The sequence below is a fragment of the Pagrus major genome, chromosome 18 (genome assembly GCF_040436345.1).
Source record: "Pagrus major chromosome 18, Pma_NU_1.0".
Lineage (NCBI taxonomy): Eukaryota > Metazoa > Chordata > Actinopteri > Spariformes > Sparidae > Pagrus > Pagrus major.
The window spans coordinates 26,694,710-26,715,238 of record NC_133232.1 but is presented as its reverse complement, the minus strand read 5'-3'; the positions used below and the strand labels follow the sequence as shown (position 1 = coordinate 26,715,238).

General features: G+C 43.1%; 1 protein-coding gene across 4 annotated transcripts; it reads left to right on the top strand.

Moving 5' to 3' along the window:
* Positions 1 to 500: 500 nt before the first annotated feature.
* LOC141013080 (catenin delta-1-like) lies at positions 501 to 19,613 on the top strand. 4 transcript variants are annotated; one of them, XM_073486625.1, is made up of 20 exons: positions 5,998 to 6,087; positions 7,918 to 8,081; positions 10,719 to 10,787; positions 10,892 to 11,011; positions 11,122 to 11,381; positions 11,711 to 11,992; positions 12,089 to 12,329; positions 12,424 to 12,646; positions 12,756 to 12,948; positions 13,046 to 13,163; positions 13,285 to 13,438; positions 13,674 to 13,691; positions 14,002 to 14,070; positions 14,874 to 15,001; positions 15,152 to 15,302; positions 15,436 to 15,628; positions 15,861 to 16,069; positions 16,287 to 16,328; positions 16,437 to 16,504; positions 17,969 to 18,061. In XM_073486625.1, exons 2-20 carry the CDS (start codon positions 7,923 to 7,925, stop codon positions 17,975 to 17,977), a joined length of 2,706 nt encoding a protein of 901 aa, XP_073342726.1. In that variant the 5' UTR covers positions 5,998 to 6,087; positions 7,918 to 7,922; the 3' UTR covers positions 17,978 to 18,061. The 4 variants fall into 4 exon arrangements, with proteins under 4 accessions (XP_073342729.1, XP_073342728.1, XP_073342726.1 ...); XM_073486628.1 differs by lacking the exons at positions 7,918 to 8,081; positions 13,674 to 13,691 and adding an exon at positions 501 to 635 and having other exon boundaries at positions 5,964 to 6,087; positions 17,969 to 19,613; XM_073486627.1 differs by lacking the exon at positions 7,918 to 8,081 and having other exon boundaries at positions 5,996 to 6,087.
* The last annotated feature ends 916 nt before the right edge of the window (positions 19,614 to 20,529 follow it).

Genomic DNA, 20,529 nt, shown 5'->3' with positions numbered 1-20,529 from the left:
ACGGTCACTGGCAGTGGGTTTATGTGCCAATAGTTTTGTCGTGTTGGTGTGGAATTTAGTTGTTGTACTTCCCCAAGAAATGCTGCTTCCTCTCAGCCTATTGTTCTTGGGCAATCAATGAAATGACATCAGTGTGTGTGTGTGTGTGAGGGAGAGGGAGCGACAGACGGAAACAAATGGGAGGAGAGAGGAGGTGGTGGGAGGTAGCCTGTTTGTTCAACCACTGCAACAGGATTTAAATCCCCCTGCTCCCCTCCAATCTTTTTAATATAACCACAGGCTTCCTCTTATCAGTGTGTGTGTGTCGTCTTGGCAGGAATACAAGGGTGATAAATTCCCAAATCTGACTGCTGGCCTCTGAACAGCTGGTGCCTGTGTTGTGGGGAAAAAAAAAAACTTGTGACAAACACCTGTATGAGAAGAGCAAGTGTGCGCGCGTGTCCAGTCTTTACGGTAAAGCCCGCGTGCTGATCCCGCCCCCTCTTTGATAGAAAAACTCGGTGATGTCGCTTCGTCTTTAACGAGCTTGACCCAGAACCCAGGGAAGGAGGGGAAAAGAGGGGCGAAAACACACACACACGCACGCAAAAACTGGAATAGTCTGGAAGGGGTCGGGGCAGGCTTTCCACGAGCAGGTGAGTCGATTTGTAAAAATGTTAGCAGATGCTTCATAAAGCAGGGGCCGCGTTTTACCCCCCCTCTCTCTCCACATAGATAGTGGGTGCACTGCAGCGTTGGCAAGGAGTGGTCACATCATCGACAGATCAGCAACACGACTCTCCTCGGCTAATGCTAACCAACCTTAAAAGTTCACACCGTGACCCGCGGTGCTGTTAGCCGCTGTACACGCTGTTACAACTGATTCAAAAGAGCCATTGATGCTAACAGAGTCTAAATTAGCTTTAAAAAACGCCGCTTAGCTGAACACAAGCTGGCTAGCTAGCGAGCTAACTCCAGCTCTTGCGGCTAATCTGTGTTTGCTAGGCTAACGCTAGCCTGCTTGTTGGCACCGCTCTCAGGCGGCTATGTGGGTTATTGTGATGCTAACGTAGCGAGACAGCCAAACCAGGTCACAGGGGTGCTGAGCGAGCATCGGAGCCAACCGGGGCTGATCCGATCTCCAACATTGTCATTTATCTGGGAAGTGGCGTTAGCGCAAGCACCGCAAACTCAATGCACAAATACGCGAGTCTTTGTTCGCGAGAGTGATGTTATACCCACGTCTTATTGTTATCTGCCTCTGTGTTTAGCTAACGCAGCCTGGTCGCCCCTGCCCTAGATTGCTAAATTACGTTAGCAGATCAATTCATGACAGCCTGTGGGGGTTATGCTAACAGCTAACAGCTCCAGATGGTTCACGGTGAGGTCTGCTAGGAAAGAAGAGGTTAAACGTGACGGCCGGGCGGATTTACAACAGCAAAGAAGCTAAACTGGTTCCCTCGTCGTGTAACATATTCACCGCGATTGGACCTGGTTCACGTCGATGTCGTCTCGTTTATAAGCGTCTTTCTGTCGGAAGCACTTTTATCAATTTAAGCAGATAAGTAGAGTTCATCACCTCGATGGTTATTATTGGTAAGGAGCCCTTGAGATAAGAGTGTAGGTTAAGATAAAGGGGACACCTTGCTACTTGTTTGACAAAACAAATTTATTGAAGTTGAGCCGGTTTTGTGTATTTGAGTCTCTTTAAAGGGTGTTGATGATGGTCTTCCCAGTTGTAGTCTCTCTCACACAGGCGGGGATCTTTGAATCTGTCTGCTTGTGAACCTGTTGGGTGGGTCATGTGTGAACTTGTTTTGGTTCTGGGTGGGGATAACTGTCAGCCTAAGTGTGGACAAGCAAACTAGCTTTTCCCTGGTAAACAATGGTTACATGCAGGCACATATTGCAGTGTAGGTAAGAGCCTTCCCTGACTCTCTTGGTTAATGTTAGGACAGCATGTGTGCAGGTATCACTGTGAGCTGCAGGTGCCACCACTAATAACACCATGTGTGAGCGTGAACACCCATGAATCAGGCTTTCCTTGACTACTTGTCTCCATGTAATTGTTTGATTGTTGATGCATGCCCCCCCACCACCACCACTAACGCCGCCTGCAATTGTGTCTGCTCTCTTGAGGTGTGCAGGTTAATCCACACAAGGCTTAACCTGTGTGTGTGTGTCTATGTATGTGCGTGCATGTTAACCTCGCATGTGTATTTGTTAGGAGGTAAGTGGATTACCGGGTTAAAACTTCAATCCCATTACAAGCCACGCTCGGCTTAAACCAGCAACGGTGGCATCGCACCGACTTATCAGCAAACTGCAGTGTGAGTTACCTCGAGAATCGTGAGCAGATGTGCATTTTGACAGTGGATGTGTTGTTTCAGTGGCAGGTGTAGACGCTTATTACTCGAGGCAGGGTTTCATTAAGTCGACAAAAAGGCTGCATTGTTGTTACATGTGCGTACGATCACAGATGTCTTCTGACAGGGTTAAGTGAGTCATGCTGACTGACTGCTGCAAAATCAGATGGACATGTGTGACTCGTGGTGTGTCAGGGCTCGATCAGATGTTTGGGGAGTGTGTGTATTTTGTTGACCTCAAGGCACTGTATTTGACATTTTGACTGAGTGTTTCCTTCATAGTTAGGATAAGCAGAACATGTCTCGTAACACTCTGTGTACTCTTGTGACCTTTGACGATGCGTACATGTGTTGTCAAATCATACAAACTCCATGTGGTGTGAGGAGTGACTCTGGATCTGCACGTATGACAGTCAATTCAGGATTAGATTGCTGAAAAAGATGCTTGGGGTGATTTATAATTTTTTTATTTCTCAATGAAGTTTACTGTTTCAGTGCTGGTGTCATTTTAGACAGTAAAGTTTATTGTTAAACTGCCTTATGACAAATAAGTGTTTTGATAACCAAATTTAAGGGATCATTGCAAAAAAAAAAAAAGAATTGTGTATAACGGCTAATAAATGTCAGAATTTTTTACTCCCTAATATCAGCATTGGCATCGATGGTCAGGCTCTTAATGTCTTTGCTCTAAACGTGTTTGCTGATTTGCTTTTTCTTTTCTTGGAGTGGTCTACCTGGACATATTTCTGTGATTTTAGCTAAGGATAATTTTCATTTTTTATTACCCAAAGATATTCAGTCAGTTGTTTCAACTCTGCAAAAAAAAAACAAGAGTGCAGGAACTCAGTGGTTCGACCCATGGGAACCAAACAAGATTCAGCAATTTATTATTTAAAACATTTTTTTATATGTGATGATTCAGCCATGGAGGTTCACAGAGATTACTTCCGGAAGTTCATGAAAGCAGAACAGAAACGGTAGATGGAGAACAATATTAGTAAAATGGGAAGTAGCTTGTGGTCTTATGATCAACATATTGACATGGGGATTTTCACCGCAAAAACACCTTACTGAGTGCTTCCCCCAACCATCAGTAGGTGGTTTATTAACGTGTACAGCCTACTATCTAATGGTTTCGTTCTGAGGTTAATGGTTTTCGGTGAGGTTAAGTAGCCGCCACGTCCCTTTTACCCATCTCTGATGTCGAATCCATAACATCCTGTTTCTCAGGAAGTGTGTAAGAGGGGAAAGGGGAGGGTGTTGGCGAGGGGACTGCACTGATTGTTTTCATTGTTCATCGAAACTCACGGCTGACTTTCAAGGCCAAAACTAACAGCTGTGAAAAGAGGGAGACGAGTGGAGGACAGAAGTCACGGGTGTGTTAACAGTGACATGAGCTCGACCCCCCCACCCAGACAAACACAGATGCACTTGCGCTCAAATATGTCTGATAATGTCCTCTTTGCTCTCCGATCCTTTTCACACTTGCGTTCATGTTCTCGGTTACACAAACTTCTTATTGTTCCACTAACCTCCCGGACTGACAGCTGCAAATTCCCTCCTCTGGCTGCGGTTAACGCACACACTTACACACATCGAATCACATTCCCAGGCCAAGTACACTTGCCAAGAAATATCAATCACAGTTTATAATTCATCTTGTGCGAATGACGATTGTGCTCATTAGTGAAACAAGATAGTGTGTAGCATGTTAATGATCATTAGTCCCCACATCAGAGATGGAGAGAGAGGAGTGTGGCAGTGTTTACATGTGGCACACAAATATGGACGTATGCCAGAGGAGAAGAGGTTTAGTGAAATAGTTTGTGTCTCTCCGTGTTTGGATTATTGAAGATACCACAACAGTACAATAAACACAGATCTCCAATAGGTCATTAGCCAGAGTCATGCTAAGGTTTCAAAGCGAATGAGTGGGTGGGCTGCTGTGCTGAATGTGCAGGGAGACAATGCTAGGAATGCAAGATTAGCTTTTATCTTGTATTCAGCACTCCTTTCCGTATCTCTACCCCCCCCTCTCCTCTCGCTACCCGTCTTTCACTTTGTTTTATTTGTTTGCAGCTCCTACCTACTCTGCCCGTCTCCATCTGTCTGTAGTGGATAATATCAGCCTGTGTCCTGGCTGTGACCATATATAGGCATGAGTGGTACAGGACAGCGGCGTGTGATTCGCTCAGGTGGGAGGTTATGGCTCGGGGGCGCCACAGCCACTAAGCAAAGGATGGTGTGTGTTAGTGTGAGTGTGTGACATCATGTATTCCCGTCCGTCGGCCTCATCCTGCATGCAAATCCTGGTTTTGGTTTTCACAAATTCCTTTTGTCTTGTGAAATATGCCTCAGCCACTCCTCGTTTTCTCATCAGGCCATCCTACTTTTCCTCCCTTTTTTCCCACACTAGGCACACCCCAAGCGAGGAGTTTTTAAAAATAAGCAAAATCATGAACGTGTGTGTGTGTGTGTGTGTGTGTGTGTGTGTGTGTGTGTGTGTGTGTGTTAGTGTTAGTCATTCATTTGACAGACAGACAGGAACTGAAACGGCCTCTGTAGGCCTCATTTTACCATCTAACAGAGTGTCGTAACAGTCTGTCTGTCTAAGCGATGATATCATCCAGTCTTTGTCTTTTTCTTTTTCTTTTTTTTTTTTGTTTGCACAACCTAACATAGGTGAAACTGTGAGTCACCCATCACCTCTCCGCTGGAACTTAGTACGCTTTTCTTTTCTACCTGTCGTGCGCACAAACACCTGCTGCCCTAAAATGGAAACGCAGGATCGTATTTGTTCCCCACATCACCGTAATCGTAGGCTCTCAGTAGAGTGTGTCTGTGCATGTTGGCTAGACAGAGAGAGACATTGAGGAACTGAAATTTGGTAGCCCCTCCTCTACCCTGTCCAACCGGTCATGCAGGTGTGTTAGTGTGTGTGTGTGTGTGTGTCTGTGTGTGTCTGTGTCTGTGTGTGTGTGTGTGTCTGTGTCTGTGTGGCCGTGCCTGGGTCAGATGGGGAGCTGGGCTGCTGCAGCAGAGGCTGTATCAACAGATAAGAGGATCTGAGTCTCCACTTGTTTGGCTCTGATATAACAATGTCTTTCTTTCAGAGCACAGCCAAGAAAACAAAGAAACGTAGGGGGGAGGGACGAAAGGCGGTTAAGTTGAGAGAACAAGAGTAGCGGGCTGACAAGAGTTGGGCCCGAGGTAGATGAAGACTGATTAGAGAAGGAAAGGCTGGAAGAAAAGACGAGGTTAAACAAAGGATGAGCTGATAGGAGAACATATGGTTCTTGAAGGATGTTACTATCTTTAAAACCCTCGTTCTCGTTGTGCTGACAGTCGATGTTCTCTGGCCCAGAAAGAGCTGCAGGTTGGTCAACTTCCCGCAGCAAGCTGCCGTGCGCAGTCCAAATGTTGAGTAAATACAGGGTGTGTCTAAAGGCTGGAGCTACTGTATGTCTCTCTCAGACTCAACCCCGTTGACACACTTATTCGGTATTCTCACTATGTTGCTGTTTTTCAAACTGAGGTGCCTTCATTCTTCACTTAAACATCTCTCCTTCTGCCTCCTTTATTATTCTCTTCCCTCCACTTGTCTGTCTTTCTCTGCAGTCCATTCCTCCTGTTTCTGGGGCTTGGTGGTTCGGTGACCTTCTATCCATGAGCAACTAGAGCTCAACCTCTGACCTTGGCGTGATCTCTCACCTCTACTACCAAACCACGCCCACAGGTGAAGGTGTGTATTTCTGATTTTCTCTAAAATAAGCTCTGAGAGTGTCTCTGTGCAGTTGTTTGTTGCCTGCTTAGTGTGTAAACCATAAAATAGTGATGCATGATCAAGATCACCCTGATGTTGGGAAATATATATTATCTGTTATAATTTGGTGTTGATATGAATTATAGTCAGTAAATGGGGCCAATAATATGAAGTCAAATTGCTTTCATTGACTTAACAAGCACAGTATACACACATTTTGAAGAGAAGATGTAGTAGGCTGTTGTTGTGCTCATGGCGTCAACTGCCACACCTAGCGAGAGTCACACAGCGTCGGCTAGAGAGATGTTTTTTTTATTTTTGTTTTTGTAACAGTTTTAGAGGGTGACAACACAACAGTGGTAATTTGCAACACGTGCTGCAGGGGTTTAAGAGTTGAGGAAAAGACTACAAGGTTTATCACAACAAATCTTACTAGAGCTATAGATAATTAAATCACCCATCACTACACTAAAATGCAGTTTAGGAACCTTTTTCTTTCTTTTGAAAGTATCTGTTATCTTATTGTTATCAGCCATGAGAAGGGTATGAGATGAAGATAATCCATATCTTGCTTCCCCACCATAAAGACTTGGATTGAGTGTTGTGTGTCTCGGTTTTAAGCTCCCTCCAAAAAGTATAAAGAGTGCTTCTCTTCTTGTGATCTCATCTCCATTGTTTGACAATTTTTGTACACTGTGGATGTCTGAATATTATTCAGACACATACTTTATTCAGTGAATAAAGTATGCTGCTGAGACGCAGATAAAACAGTCAAAAAATGAATAAAATTCTTACGTAACCAGGGCTCCACCGGGCCTTTTGGATTTAAAATTAGTGGTCTCATTTTCAGTTTTCAAGCTCAATTGAATCTGGAGCTTCTTAACACAAATTGTAGATGAAAGCATGAAATAAACTGCTGTTGAGAGGATTTATCCAAAAATCTCTCTTGGTCCGTATTTTCTAATGTGGTCTTAGAGGATCAAAAGCCCAAAGCACTTCTCAAAGCAAAGGTTGAGCGGTAATAAGTTTATTGATCTGCATGCAAGAGGTGGTGATATTGATAAATGTAATATCGCACCAACTCTCTCCACATTATCACAATCAATATTTTGCAATATTTATGATCAATAAATCTGAGTCCTTCCTCCATCAGCACTACCCTCCTCCTGCAGTCTTTGTCTTGTGTTGTGTCATGTGAATAATGCTTCTAATGGCACCAATTGGGTCACTTATTATTCTGCATTATTTTATTTTCACATTAGCACCACCCTGAATTAATTTACTCTTCATATATATTCGGCATTTAATACACTTCTTAGGATGTAGGTTTTATGAATTCTGACATGTACATGTGTTGCTAAAGGCTTCATGGGATTTGAGCAAGTTGGCAGGGGAAGCTTGAATGAATGACTCATTTTACCATGACCGTTTCAAGGGAATTGACGTTGTACACCAGAATCCAGCGTAACTGGGGGGAGTTTTTCCTTTGAGTTTCAACCACAAACATGTCTTTACAGTGGTGACTGCTCTATATTCATTATTCATGCCAAAGGAGGAGATCTTCTGTTATGCAATCACTACGGTGCAGATAGATTTCCAAGAAGACATTTCAACTTGAGTCACCTAACAGTCAGCAGATTAATCAGACGGGGTGAAATTATGCCCTCTACTTTATATCAGCCCAGAAGATCTTTCTCTACTGAGAGCTGTGTTTGTGTTATGGTCAGACACCCTCTCCTTGTGCTGTAGTGTGTTGGAGGCTGTATGGATGTATGTAACGCCCCCCTCTTTCCCCTTGGGGCCGTGTAGTGTGTATGGAGCAGTGTGAGAGCGCAGCGGCTCTGCTGGAGTCGGTCAGGGAGCAGGAGGTGCAGTTTGAACAGCTGACCCGGGCGCTGGAGGAGGAGAGGAGGAGAGTGGGCCTCCCCGCCACCAGCCCCTCGGCCCTGGGTCGCCCTCTCCCTCACACACAGGTAACGCTCCCCATCATCCCCATCCAGAGTCTCTCGTAGGCGTTTACCAACCCTCGTCTTTCACTTATCGCCTAATCCGTGGATCATCATCTCCTCCATCCAATCCTCAAAGACCCCTCCCTCTGACATCCAGCTGTCCGTCGATCATTCATCCCTTCTCTGCCTCCGCCTCTTCTCCACCAGCGCCCGACGAGTTTGTGTCTGTGACTCTTTCCTCGTTTTATTCTGTATCTCCCAAGTCCATCTGTCTCTCAGCCCTCATCCGCAAGTGTATCAGTTCCTGCCTGCACATAGTCGCACTACTTTTAACATGCCTGAGATGGTCATCATCAAACCGCCTGCATGTTCTCCCTGTCACTCACCGGATGCACTCTGACGCACACATTTCATTTGCACCTTTCGTCGGCCCCTGCTGTGGAATCTCAGTTATTTTCTTCTCTGTTCCAGCATGTAGTGTTGTGAAATGCGGTCATTTGTCGTGCATGTGTCGCATAGTCCTGCATCCACTGTGGCTTCTTCTTCATCGTGAAGCATTTGTGTTTTTTATATTCATTTAAATCCTTTTATCAAGCACTTTAATTCATTATCGCTGTTATTTCTGCTGTATACTAAGTATTCTTTTGCATGCAGTTATCTTTTGTATATCGAACATACACAATATTGTAAGCTCCTTGAAATAATATTATAAAATCACTGTATTGTATTATGTTTCTGCTACTTTTTATGTGTTAGGATTGGGCAACATACACCGTCTACCATCAGACATTTATTTTATAGAGCTGCAACTAGTTCATCTTAGCTATTGATTTTAATTCATTTTCTCAATGAAGTTCTGATATTTTTAAGGTCTAAAACTGTCTGAAAATTTGGAAAATCTGGATTACAATTTCCAAGTTGTTGTTTTTAAATAGCTTTCTGTCTCACCAACAGTCGACAAGCCAAGATATTCAAATTAGTCCGATGGAAGATTCGGAAAACCATAAAAACTCACATTTAAGCAGTGAGCCAGTGAATTTTTGGCACCTTTTGGTTAAAAAAAAACAACAAATTATATTCAATTATCAAAATGGTTAACAATTCATTTCCTGTAAGTAGACTAGTTGAATCATCAACAAATCTTTTCAGCTCTAATACCGGTCAATACCATGGTAGCTGCCACTTTAATATCTTTCTGTTGTATTTGACCATTGTAGGCAGTGTTGAGCGAGCAGGATTGCTGTATAGCAAATATAGATTTTTATCTGAATTAAAGTAACTTGATCTGAAAGGTGTTTAATTTGCTGGGTGAGCCAAAAACAGAAATTCCCACCATTGTTTTTGTCTGATAATGGTTTAAAGTGATTCTCAGGAAAATGTGCTATAATATGATGTATGTACATCTATTTTTGAAGGTAAAGATGAGCTTAACTGTGCTGAGAGTTTAAAGACTTTTCCACTCAGCATTTTTGTTTACAGCCAAGTTATCTGGTTGGGCAAGGTCTTAGCTTTAGCCTTCTTGTCCCGGTTGTTTCTCTCAAAATACCTGATTAGTAGATAGTGGTAACATTCGGCCTCAGTGCCTGTAGGCATGGAGAAGAAATTTAAGGAGCACCATTATCACTTCTCTGCTCTCAAGTGACACTAAAGGTCAGGCAGTGGTAAACTCATGTTGACAATTGTAGCATGTTTAAAAAAAGTTTTCCTAAATATTTTCCTTATTTAAGGGTTTGGTGACATTTAGCTCTTGTGTTTTGTCTCTTTGAATCCTTGGAAGTGACATTTTTATTTGATTACGTGCGCAGCAAGTGGAGGATAAAGGATAAGAAGGCAGGAATCTGTGTTTTTGGCCTTTTACCAACTATGTTTTATTTCTAAAACGATTAACGGCGAAGATACTCAGGCTTTGCTAGCCTTGCAGTCTGCACATTTCTCCAAAACCACCTCATTTGTTGGTAAATGAGGTGGTATTTTAGGACGGACCAGCTGTAGAGGAACTGTACCCTTCTTTCTCTCAAAACACAATCTGCACTTCCCATTGCTTTTTTCATAATAGCCCTGCCTCCTTGTGGACATAAAATAAAGTGCAGTATGACATACTTCTGAGAATGAAGTGGGTGTAAGTGTTTTGATAACGTTCATAGTATTGTTTTCTCTTACATTAGTGTCACAGAAATACTGAAACTGATAGTGAGTCTTTGTGGTGGAACGGTTGCTGATAAAGATCTCCAAAGTAGCCCAATTATGCAGTGATTCAGCTCGAGGCTGTCGCTGATAACAGTTATAATGCATGAAAGAGAGTGTTGCTTAGGGTTAGGTAGAGAGTGTCCAAGTCGTACAGTGTGACAGTCTTTGATTATGTAACTCAGTAAAGGAGGAGGAAGTAGGGTGTGAGGGTGAGTGGCTGCTCTCCAAAATGTCCTCCCTCATGTCTGGCAGTGATTCACAGACCATAAACACGCAGGGACGGTTTGGTCGGCACTGAATGTGCTTTAGCAGCAGTAATATCATCTGGGTGGTTGTAAGAAAGTCGACAGCAGTGGCTACATAGAGTCATGCCTTCACTTTTATGTGCTGTTTCAGCAGAATTGTATATAAAAAATGTGTGTATATATATATATATATATAAGTTGTATAACAGTTGTATCTCTTTTATCCTAGAACGGGCGTTTAGGGGATGCAGACATAGAACGGCTGAAACTGACTGACGCATACATAAACGGCACACAGGTATGTGTAAAGTAAAGCACGTACATGTATCTATTTTTCTTGTATTTATGCAGTTAAGTGCCAGTGATTTAAAGATGTAAATGTTTGGTATGTCTCTGCTACAGTACAGAATGGTGGATCCTGCACACGGCGCTCTCGATGAGAGCTACTCACCGGAGGACGACTCCCAGGAAGTACACTCAGTTTTTTCTGAGGAGGGGACCACACGGCGGTCAGACAATGGGGTAAATGATATGACACACATAACGTGATGTCATCAGACTTTAAAAATTCCTTCAAAGGCTTACATACTGTCCATACATGAATGCATCTCTTCTGTCTCGCTCTTCCTCAGATGAAGAAACCAATCTCACGCACAGTCATGCCCTCTGACTCGATGTCCATTGATGGGGGTTTGTCAGTGTCCGGTATGGGCCACTACAGCGCCACACTGGACCGTCCTTACAGACAGCCCGTACCAGACTACCCCACGGCCACAGTGCCCAGAAACTACCACTACGGGCCTGTAGGGGCTTACGATGACTACAGGGGAGGCCCACCATCAGAGGCATACACAAGCCTGAGCAGGGGCGCACACATGGACGACCGCTACAGGTACAAGACGTGGTTGTACATACATTCTGAAATATGTTGTCTTTACGGACAGTTAATCTTTAATAAGCCGATCTGTAATTGTAGTTTTTGGTTTTTCATGAGTGAATGAAAAACCAATTACTTGTATAATTACTTGTTCTGCTTCATCAACATAATGTGTCACATTTCAAGAGTTGGAGTTTCACTAGGTTAATGAATACACGCTCCTTTTACATTTAAACTGATTTAACTAGATGTTCAGCTGTCATAATTAAATCCCTGATTGATTCACAATTAGGAGTGAAACCAGATAACACTCTCACTCTCACTCTGTTGACTGTTTTCCCCAGGCCAGTTGATGGCTACAGGACCCTGGACTCTGGCTACAGGGCTCCGAGTCGTCAGCAGCTTGACCCGTATGCAGCGCAGCCTCAAGTAAGCCGGGGAATGAGGGCCCTGGGCTCAGCGTTGGAGATGCGGTATGGCCAAGGCCACTATGCTCTGGAGGATGACCAGCGCAGTGTGGGATATGATGAGTACGGCATGGGGCCTCCACCCATGCACCCTGGAGGCTATGGTACCATGCCACGCCTAGGACACGGCCCCGCCGGTATAGACAGACGAAGACTCAGGTGAAAAATAAAGTCTGCCCCATCATATCATGCCCGTTTTTCCTTTTTTAAAATCAGACCTCATATGAAACAATGTTCTCCCTCTGTTATGTGCAGGAGCTGTGAGGATACTTTGGACGGTGACATGGGAGGTGTTGATCCTTATGCCTGGGCTGTTCCCATGACGATGGAGAGGGGGAGCATGGCTTCGCTGGACAGCACGCTGAGGAAGGGTCCACCCGGTTCATGGAGACAGCCGGAGCTGCCAGAGGTCATCGCCATGTTGAACTACCGTCTAGACCCTGTCAAGACCAACGCTGCCGCCTTCCTCCAGCATCTCACATTCAAAAACGATAAGGTGAAACATTGGTGAAAGTCAAATGCACAATAACAGATTTTTTTCTATTCTGGCCTTGATGTGAGCTTGATAATTTTTGTGTGTGTGTATCTAGGTTAAGTCAGAGGTGCGTCGTCTGAAGGGAATCCCATCCTTGGTGTCACTGCTGGACCACCCTAGCAAGGATGTCCACCACTCGGCCTGTGGAGCACTAAAGAACATTTCATATGGGCGAGACCAAGACAACAAGATCGCCATCAAGAACTGCGATGGCGTGCCCGCTCTGGTCAGGTTACTGAGAAAAACCCGCGACCAGGACCTTACTGACACTATCACAGGTATTGACATCATATGATTGTTGTATAGATAATATATTCTATCATTTTAGGGGCCAACATGTCTCTTCTTTTGTCAGGGATAGTAACAGTATTTATTCTATCATTGCAGGCACCTTGTGGAACCTCTCATCCCACGACTCAGTAAAGATGGAGATCGTGGACCACGCCCTGCATGCCCTCGCCGACGAGGTGATCGTCCCTCATTCTGGCTGGGAGCGAGGGAGCAACGGAGGAGAGGAGAGCTGCAAACCACGCCATCTGGAGTGGGAGACCGCCTTGACCAACACTGCTGGCTGCCTTAGGTACGCAAGGAGACGAATGGATGGACGGCAGGAGGAGAGACTTATTTTGAGAAGAAAACATGCAATTATGTGTTTAACTTTCCTCTCTGTCCGACAGGAATGTGAGTTCAGAACGCAGCGAGGCCCGGCGAAAGCTGAGGGAGTGCACAGGAATGGTTGATTCACTCATGTACATTGTCCAATCACAGATCAACCGCAAAGATGTGGATAATAAGGTACCTGTTTGCTTCAGTCAGATGACATGTTTTTATAATTGGTTCCATTAAAAATAAACTCATGAAACAAAAGCATCTTTCTTCCTGTCTCCATATCTGATCATCTTTTATCCTCCTGCAGTTGGTGGAGAACTGCGTCTGCCTCCTGAGGAATCTGTCCTATCAGGTTCACCGTGAAGCCCCTGGCAGCGAGCGCTACGCAGAGAGCGCGCCCCTCAACCAGGGGCCAGCCCCCGCTAACAAAGGCGGCTGCTTTGGCTCTCGAAAGGGCAAAGGTGAGTGTCAGACAGTCATCACAGCTGAGAGTTACACTGTGTCGCAGATATTTGCTGTTGAGTGATTGGTAGCTGCTGGTGGGTTTGAGCTTGTTGGTGGCGGAAGCACCTGTCGCTGTTTTTCACACTCGACCACTGTTTCCCTCCTTTTCCTCTCCTCCCTCCTTCCTCTTACCTTCCCCCCATCTTTCTTCTCACCCTCCTTCACTCTCTTCTTTCTCTCTGCTGTGTTTAGATGAGTGGTTTTCCAAAGGTAAGAGTCGCTTCCTGGCGTTTGAAACCATGTCCACTCTGTCATCGCTCATTTCACTAACACAGAATACTTCTTAACTTGAGAGATAAGAGTGTTGAATTCACATCCAGTTTATGAGCATGATCACCTGGTGTCACACCAATGGCATTGCATGTTCACAGTGCTTGTTCTGCTGGTTGCATGGTCCCATTTCACATTCCACAGTTAGAGGACTGAGGATAACCGACTGCTCATCTCAACCCAACTTCACATAATCTGTGTTATTCCGTCAGATCACTCTTTAATGTTCTTTGCTATTTGATTTCTGCAGGAAAGAAGGATGGAGATGATGGAAGTGGAGATCAGGTTGACATTCCAAAGAGAACAACACCTGCCAAAGGTATGCACATCTTCCGTTGAACTCATTTATAATTGATCAGTCTTGGAGTAGTATGCTTATGCTTCAGTTCAAATCTCCTCATGTCCTGTTTAGCTCTTTCTGTGCAGCTCTTCTTTTGCTGCTGCTTAACATAAACATAAGATCATTGAATGGAATAAGGACTTTTGTCACTGGATATCTGCTGTAATGGATAGTTTTTGGCAAACTATCTGAAAATGTTAAGACTTTTTTTAATTTGTCACTAGTGGACATGTAGTAATTAGTAGGTTTTTAATGTTTCTTGCTTCAAACTAGTCTCCAAGTGACACTACAACATGTCTACCAATAAACCAAGTTAAACCAATAACTTGACAACAAGATTGCTCAAAGTCTTGAAAGTTTAAATTTTTTTTTTAATTTTAACCGTTTTCAAGGTGAGTATGCTTGAATTTGATAGATGCTCCTTGAAAATTCTTGATTTTTAACATAAACTTGTGTTTCATCTTCACAATTACTCATGTAAACCAAAAGTCTTTTGATATTTGAAACAAAACAATCCTGTTGTCATATTTGTTTGTTGTCTACTGGTGTTGAAATTCACAAACACTAAATAATCATGATCAACACATACAATCAAAGTTATAGAAACAGCTGGTAATAAACATAGTGACAATATACATTGATTGCTGTGGGTGTAAAGGAATTCTGTAACTTGACTTTTTGCAGTTGCATGTATAGTATATAGTTTGGTATAGGCTTTATCTTTGTCCAGCACAAATGTTGAAGTTCTCAAGTTAACGCTCCTCTCTTTGTGTCGACTTCAGGTTACGAGCTGTTGTTCCAACCAGAGGTGGTTCGTGTTTACACATCGCTGCTCAGAGAGAGCAAGAACCCTTCAGTGCTGGAGGCCGCTGCCGGTGCCATCCAGAACCTTTGTGCCGGCCGATGGACAGTTAGTACCATTTTTTTTAACAAACTGAAACTGTGCTGTTGGCAAAAAAAGTGAAAATTGTGTGTTATGAATTTGGTATGTTACTGGAATGTAATTGCTGTCAATGTAATCTTCATCACTGACATCGCTCTTTATCTGTTTGTCCTTCAGTATGGTCGGTATATCCGGGCCACCGTGCGTCTGGAGAAGGGTCTTCCTATGATGGCAGAGCTGCTGGCTCATGGCAACGACCGCGTGGTTCGGGCAATGTCCGGAGCCTTGAGGAACCTCGCCATCGACAACCGCAACTGCGAACTGCTCGGTAAGGATGTTGGATCATTTATTGGATTGGATTTATTCCAAATACAATATTCAATGCAATCTAGCAAGTGTGTGTGTTTTGGATGTTTCCATATATAGATAGATTTTCTTACCTCACTGTGTTTCTCCTGCAGGTTTGCATGCAGTGCCTCATCTTGTGGCCAACCTGCCTGGAGGCCAGAGTCAGTCTGGACGCACGCTGTCAGAGGAAACAGTGGTTTCTGTACTGAGCACGCTCGCCGAGGTGCTAGGCAACAGTCTGGAGGCAGCAAAGACTCTCCGAGCCTCGCAGGGCATTGAGAGGCTGGTGCTTATCAACAAAGACGGGTAAGCTTGTTCTTAAAAGTGAGCTAAGAATATACAAGTGGAAAATGTTTTCAGTTTCTGGCTAAGAAGACAACTTGCAGCGAACCGTTTCACACATATTTTTATGATACTTGGACAAATTAAACAGATACTATTGAAGCTTATAATAACAATATTGCTTGAAGAACCCTGAATGTAATATATATCCAATCACAGACGTAAATATGTGAATATGTCTCTGTGTATCCTACAGTAAGCGCTCAGATCGTGAGGTGCGAGGTGCTGGCCAGGTCCTGCAACTCGTCTGGGCCCACAAAGAGCTGCGCCGGCCTCTTGAGAAAGACGGCTGGAAGAAAACTGACTTCATGGTCAACCTGAACCCCAACGGCAGCACCACCAACGGCCCGAGCACCAGAGCCAACGGCACCTATGAAGACAGCACCACGCCACTGCTAGACAGAGGTCAGTGTGCAAGAAATAACATCCGGCTGGTAATATTTTGACGGTGTCTAAACTCTACATTTAACAACAAAAAAAGCAAAAAGCTTAGTACTAATTAAGATACTAAATTCAGCTCTTTGTTCTCTATCAGAAGCTTTTGGTTGTGCATTTACTTTGTGTATAAATGAAGCTAATGTGTTGATTTTGAGCAAATTGTGACTGTTTTTCTTCATTTTAGGGGAAAAGAGGGACATGATTCCACTAAATGACCTCGGCCCTGGTGAGTAAATTTATCATCATTGCTTTTTTTTTTTTATCAAGATAGATTTATAGTTTTTTCAGGATGTGATGTAGTATTTTTTTCTCATTCTTGTCTTCTTTTCCTCAGAAGCCTACTCTACACTGGACCAGAGGGAGCGGAGACACACTCTGGATGAAACCACAGACACTTTAGCGGTACTTAAAATCGTTCTCGCGTATCCTCACATGTTGGATTGCTCACTTAACTACACTAACCCATAATCTCCTGCACCACTATGGGTATTTTCCTGACTTTAACCTTTTTTCCTTTGGCAGCCTTTAAAACTTTCACAATTACTGACATTTTTCTTTTCTCACACTCACTCCCTCTCTCTTCTTTCTCTGGTTGTCTCTCAGCGAGGGGTGTATGGGGGCAGAAAGGGCTCCTTGCCCCTGTTGGACTCCTACGATGGTTAGCCCTCCCCCCTCCCCTCTACCCTCCCTCTGCATGTAACAGCATGGTATGTCCAACTGACCTCTCGTCCTGCATGGACTCTATGAGTTCCTTTGTCTCTTATAACTTCAAACCCTCAGTGAAACCTGGTCTCTGTCTCTGATGGTGCACTGAAACACTGGTTGAGTTCTGCTGTACTGATATCTAACTATATGATGCCCCAATGTGACGTGTACATGCTGGTATAGTATGCTGCGAGGTGCTCACTGTGCGTTGTGGTCGACAGTCGGCAGAGTAGAGAGGAACCAAAGGCTGATAGTAAATCCTCAGAATAATAACAGCAGTAGTGTTGTCACAATACCAGAACAATGTATATGATGCTAATGCTTATTTTAAAAACTATAACTACCAAAACTTTTGATATGTTGTGAGATATCGTCCAGGAGCCGAGACTTCATCTGCAACTCTTAACCCTTTGTTACCTTTCACTTGTAGTCTGTGGTGTAGGATTTGTGGTTCAGTGCACTCTTGTGGCTCTGCAGGGTATTACAACAACATATTTAAAACACTGCAACTGATTTTTATTTTGCTGTGTTTTGAAACTGGCAACTTACTGCCTGTTACTGAGTAACTTCATATCAGTTTGAGAACAAGGATGAAACAAGAAAATAAACTTAAAAGACTTAATAATTGAGATCAAGGGAAAGTAATGAACACAAATGTTTGTATTCATAAGTAGTTACCCTTATCTAAAATTGGAACAATATAATATGATAAGATAAGATAAGATGTACTTTATTGTCCCCAGCAGGAAATTTTGCTTGGGCAGTAGTGCTGCATACAGCTGCAATCAACTTAAAAACAGTCTGTAACTGACAAGACAGTACAGAGACAGTACAGCGGTAATCAAGACTATGGTACAAAACAATAGTAAGTTACATAGACTCAAATAACAAATTTAAAATATTGCACATGGCCTGAAAGGTTAAAATGATAGGGATAGGTTGCTATAAAATCCAAATATTCTATTTAGTTTATATTATTATTAAAGTAGTGATTAGCATCTGGTTATAGTGACCGCTCTATTGTGCAGTGTGCCATACGTATACCACATAGTGAGTCCTTGTGTTGCCTCCATGTTTAAAAAAAGATTACCAACATTTTATTTTACAGTGCTTGTGCTGTGACTCGGGTTTTAATTGATGTGTTTTTGCTCCATCCTCCAGAAAAACTGATAGTGTGCATCACCCAGACTGGGCCGTCCCTGCCCTACCACTGCTACTGAGGAGAGAAAATCCAGATGCACAGACTCTCTCCCTCTCGTCTCCCCCCCTCTCTTCCCTTCCTCTCCTCTCTTTCTCTCTATTACCACACAGATGGGATCAGAAGATGAGGGTTGGCATCCAAAGAAAGTGGCTGTGTTGCAGGCGAAACGTTTCGTGCAGCACACGTACAGATACTTAAACATCTACTTTTTACAAATTCATTCAAGTGTAGCAACAAAAATATATATTCAGTTTTTTTTTAAACTATGATTCTTCTGTAAAGGCAATCACCTTTGTTGACAATCATTTAATTCTGGTGTTGTCATCCTGCTTTTTATTTCTTTTCTTGCTGTTAACATTTTGGTAAATTTTGTCACGGTCATGACATGTTGCTGCCAACGCCCTGATGATGTACGTAGACTTATATGTAGGGTATATACTGTATATAAAAAGAAAAACGGGGATGACTGCTTTAGTTTTGGCTCATTAATTTAAATTGTCCCTTCAGTGGGAACGTTGGGAGGTTGGGACAAGCTGACGGCCGCCCTGTAGATTGAGAATGTTGTTTATATAGGAGTTATTTTCCTGTCTAGAGTTATTTTCTCTCGGTTGGGAACGAGCACAGGTGTAGACCAGAAAGGGCAGGTGTGTGTATATTTGTCATACAGTAAGAACCTGTGGCCGTGAGTGTGAGTGTGGAAAATGAATATGGACCTTGGAGTGAGTGTGTTTTTGTGTGTGTGTGCACGGACCAGACCCATAAGACCACGTTTATTATTTCATCCCTTCATGTTGTCTGTTTCAATCTTGTGCTCCTACTCCTGTGACTAAACATTGTTGTTTTTTTTTGTTTATGTACCAACTGCCTCTTTGTTTTTGATACCTTAATTTCCAGTTTGTTTGTTTTTTTCTTCCTCCAGTGAAAAGGAAAATTACTTTTGAGACTTTCCTGTCTGCCCATTAAGCCGACCAAAGTTGGTACTTAAATGCAAAGCTGGGAACAAACACTACTAAGCCACTAAAACTTGTTGACATTCTGCTCTCGAAGCATTTCCTTGCTCTATTATTCTTTATTTAGAAAGTAACTAACACTTCATGAGGATCTATGTAATATTTCTCTACTACACCTTTGCAAAAAAACACTTTACTATGCGAGGCGTCTTCACTCAGAGGAGACTCGAGTTTTAACAGACAGGTTGGGGAGAGAAACTGACTTTTAATTTAATTTGGGAGTTGGACAAAAAGCACATTTTCGTCCATGATCCATTTGTTTTTACTTTTATTTTCTCTCTTTGTGTCTGGTTTGTTTGTATTTTATTTCGGGGGTTTGTATGTATGGGAGCGGTGGGTGAGAGCATTATGCAATTTGTTCAACTTTTTAGTCCCAGTTTTACCGCCGAGTTGTTTTTAAGGCAAAAGAGACCAATCATCTTTGTTTCTTTTTTTTTGTTACTCTCCACTCAGTATATTTGTAATGTTGCCTATCCATGTAAAATTATGATGTACCATTCATACCTGCCTTGGCTCTGAGAAGTTGCTTTTTTCAGTAAAAGTATGTAACTGGTAATACTGTTGTTTTTATAAATAAAGATCTTTTCTTAGACAAGATTTGTGTGATTGATGTGGCTGTGTGGTGAGGTGAGGAATGACTGCAGTATCATGTAGATAAACACGTCTAATTAAAGAGAGGCACCCTGTATGTCTGAGTAATTTCATCCCCGCGCTCTTGTTAAGGCAAATGGCAACCGCACAAACATGACACTATGTCATTTATTCACTCTGTGCCCCATTAAACTTGTTTTTTTGGATGCTCTAATTATCAGAGCTTGTTATCCGTGAAGTTGTTTGTTACCAGACCTTTTGTAAACACTACAAACCGTGCTCATGCCTGCATAAAGCAACACACATCGCAGCACAGTTAAAGACTTTTAAGTGTTGACATTCTCAGCTTTGCTGCCGTCTCCGGTTACGCATGTTGACAGGGAATAGTTGTGTGTGTGTGTGTGTGTGTGTGTATGCGTGAGTACGTTTGTCAGCCTTAAGACATGTCGAAGGAACATGGGAGGGTTGTACGAGGACGTGAAAGTGTCTCGGCGTTTCCAGTATGCGGCACATCTGAAATGCATCCCACACACAGATTGAGAAGCAGCTGCTGGATCACGAGGGCTTTAAGTGCTTGTCAGAGCGAAAGTTTGCTATTAGTCAGGTTATGATGTGTATGTGTGTCAGCCTGTGTGACCCGGTCAAAGTCATGCAACTTCAATGAGTGCTTTTTATATGTTACTTAAAATATAAATGTTGATGAAGGTTAAAAGATTTTGTGCAACTACTGAAACTGAAATGATTGTGTAAGATGCAGCGTCATAGCTAATAATGTAGACTGAAGGTCACGTCCATCTCCAGGGGGTCACAGCTTTTATTCTAAAATTATAAACTTTCACATGGCAGGTGTTATACAGGTAGATAGACAAACCTACGTTTTACTATGAGCCTGCAACCTCGATTTATCTGCGGATTATTTT

Bases quoted from the DNA above. Each gene is read 5' to 3' on its own strand.
- LOC141013080 (XM_073486625.1), top strand. From the start codon at position 7,923: ATGGAGCAGTGTGAGAGCGCAGCGGCTCTGCTGGAGTCGGTCAGGGAG. The intron at 11,382-11,710 runs GTACAAGACGTG...TGTTTTCCCCAG, and splicing joins CACATGGACGACCGCTACAG to GCCAGTTGATGGCTACAGGA. The intron at 12,647-12,755 runs GTATTGACATCA...CTATCATTGCAG, and splicing joins CCTTACTGACACTATCACAG to GCACCTTGTGGAACCTCTCA.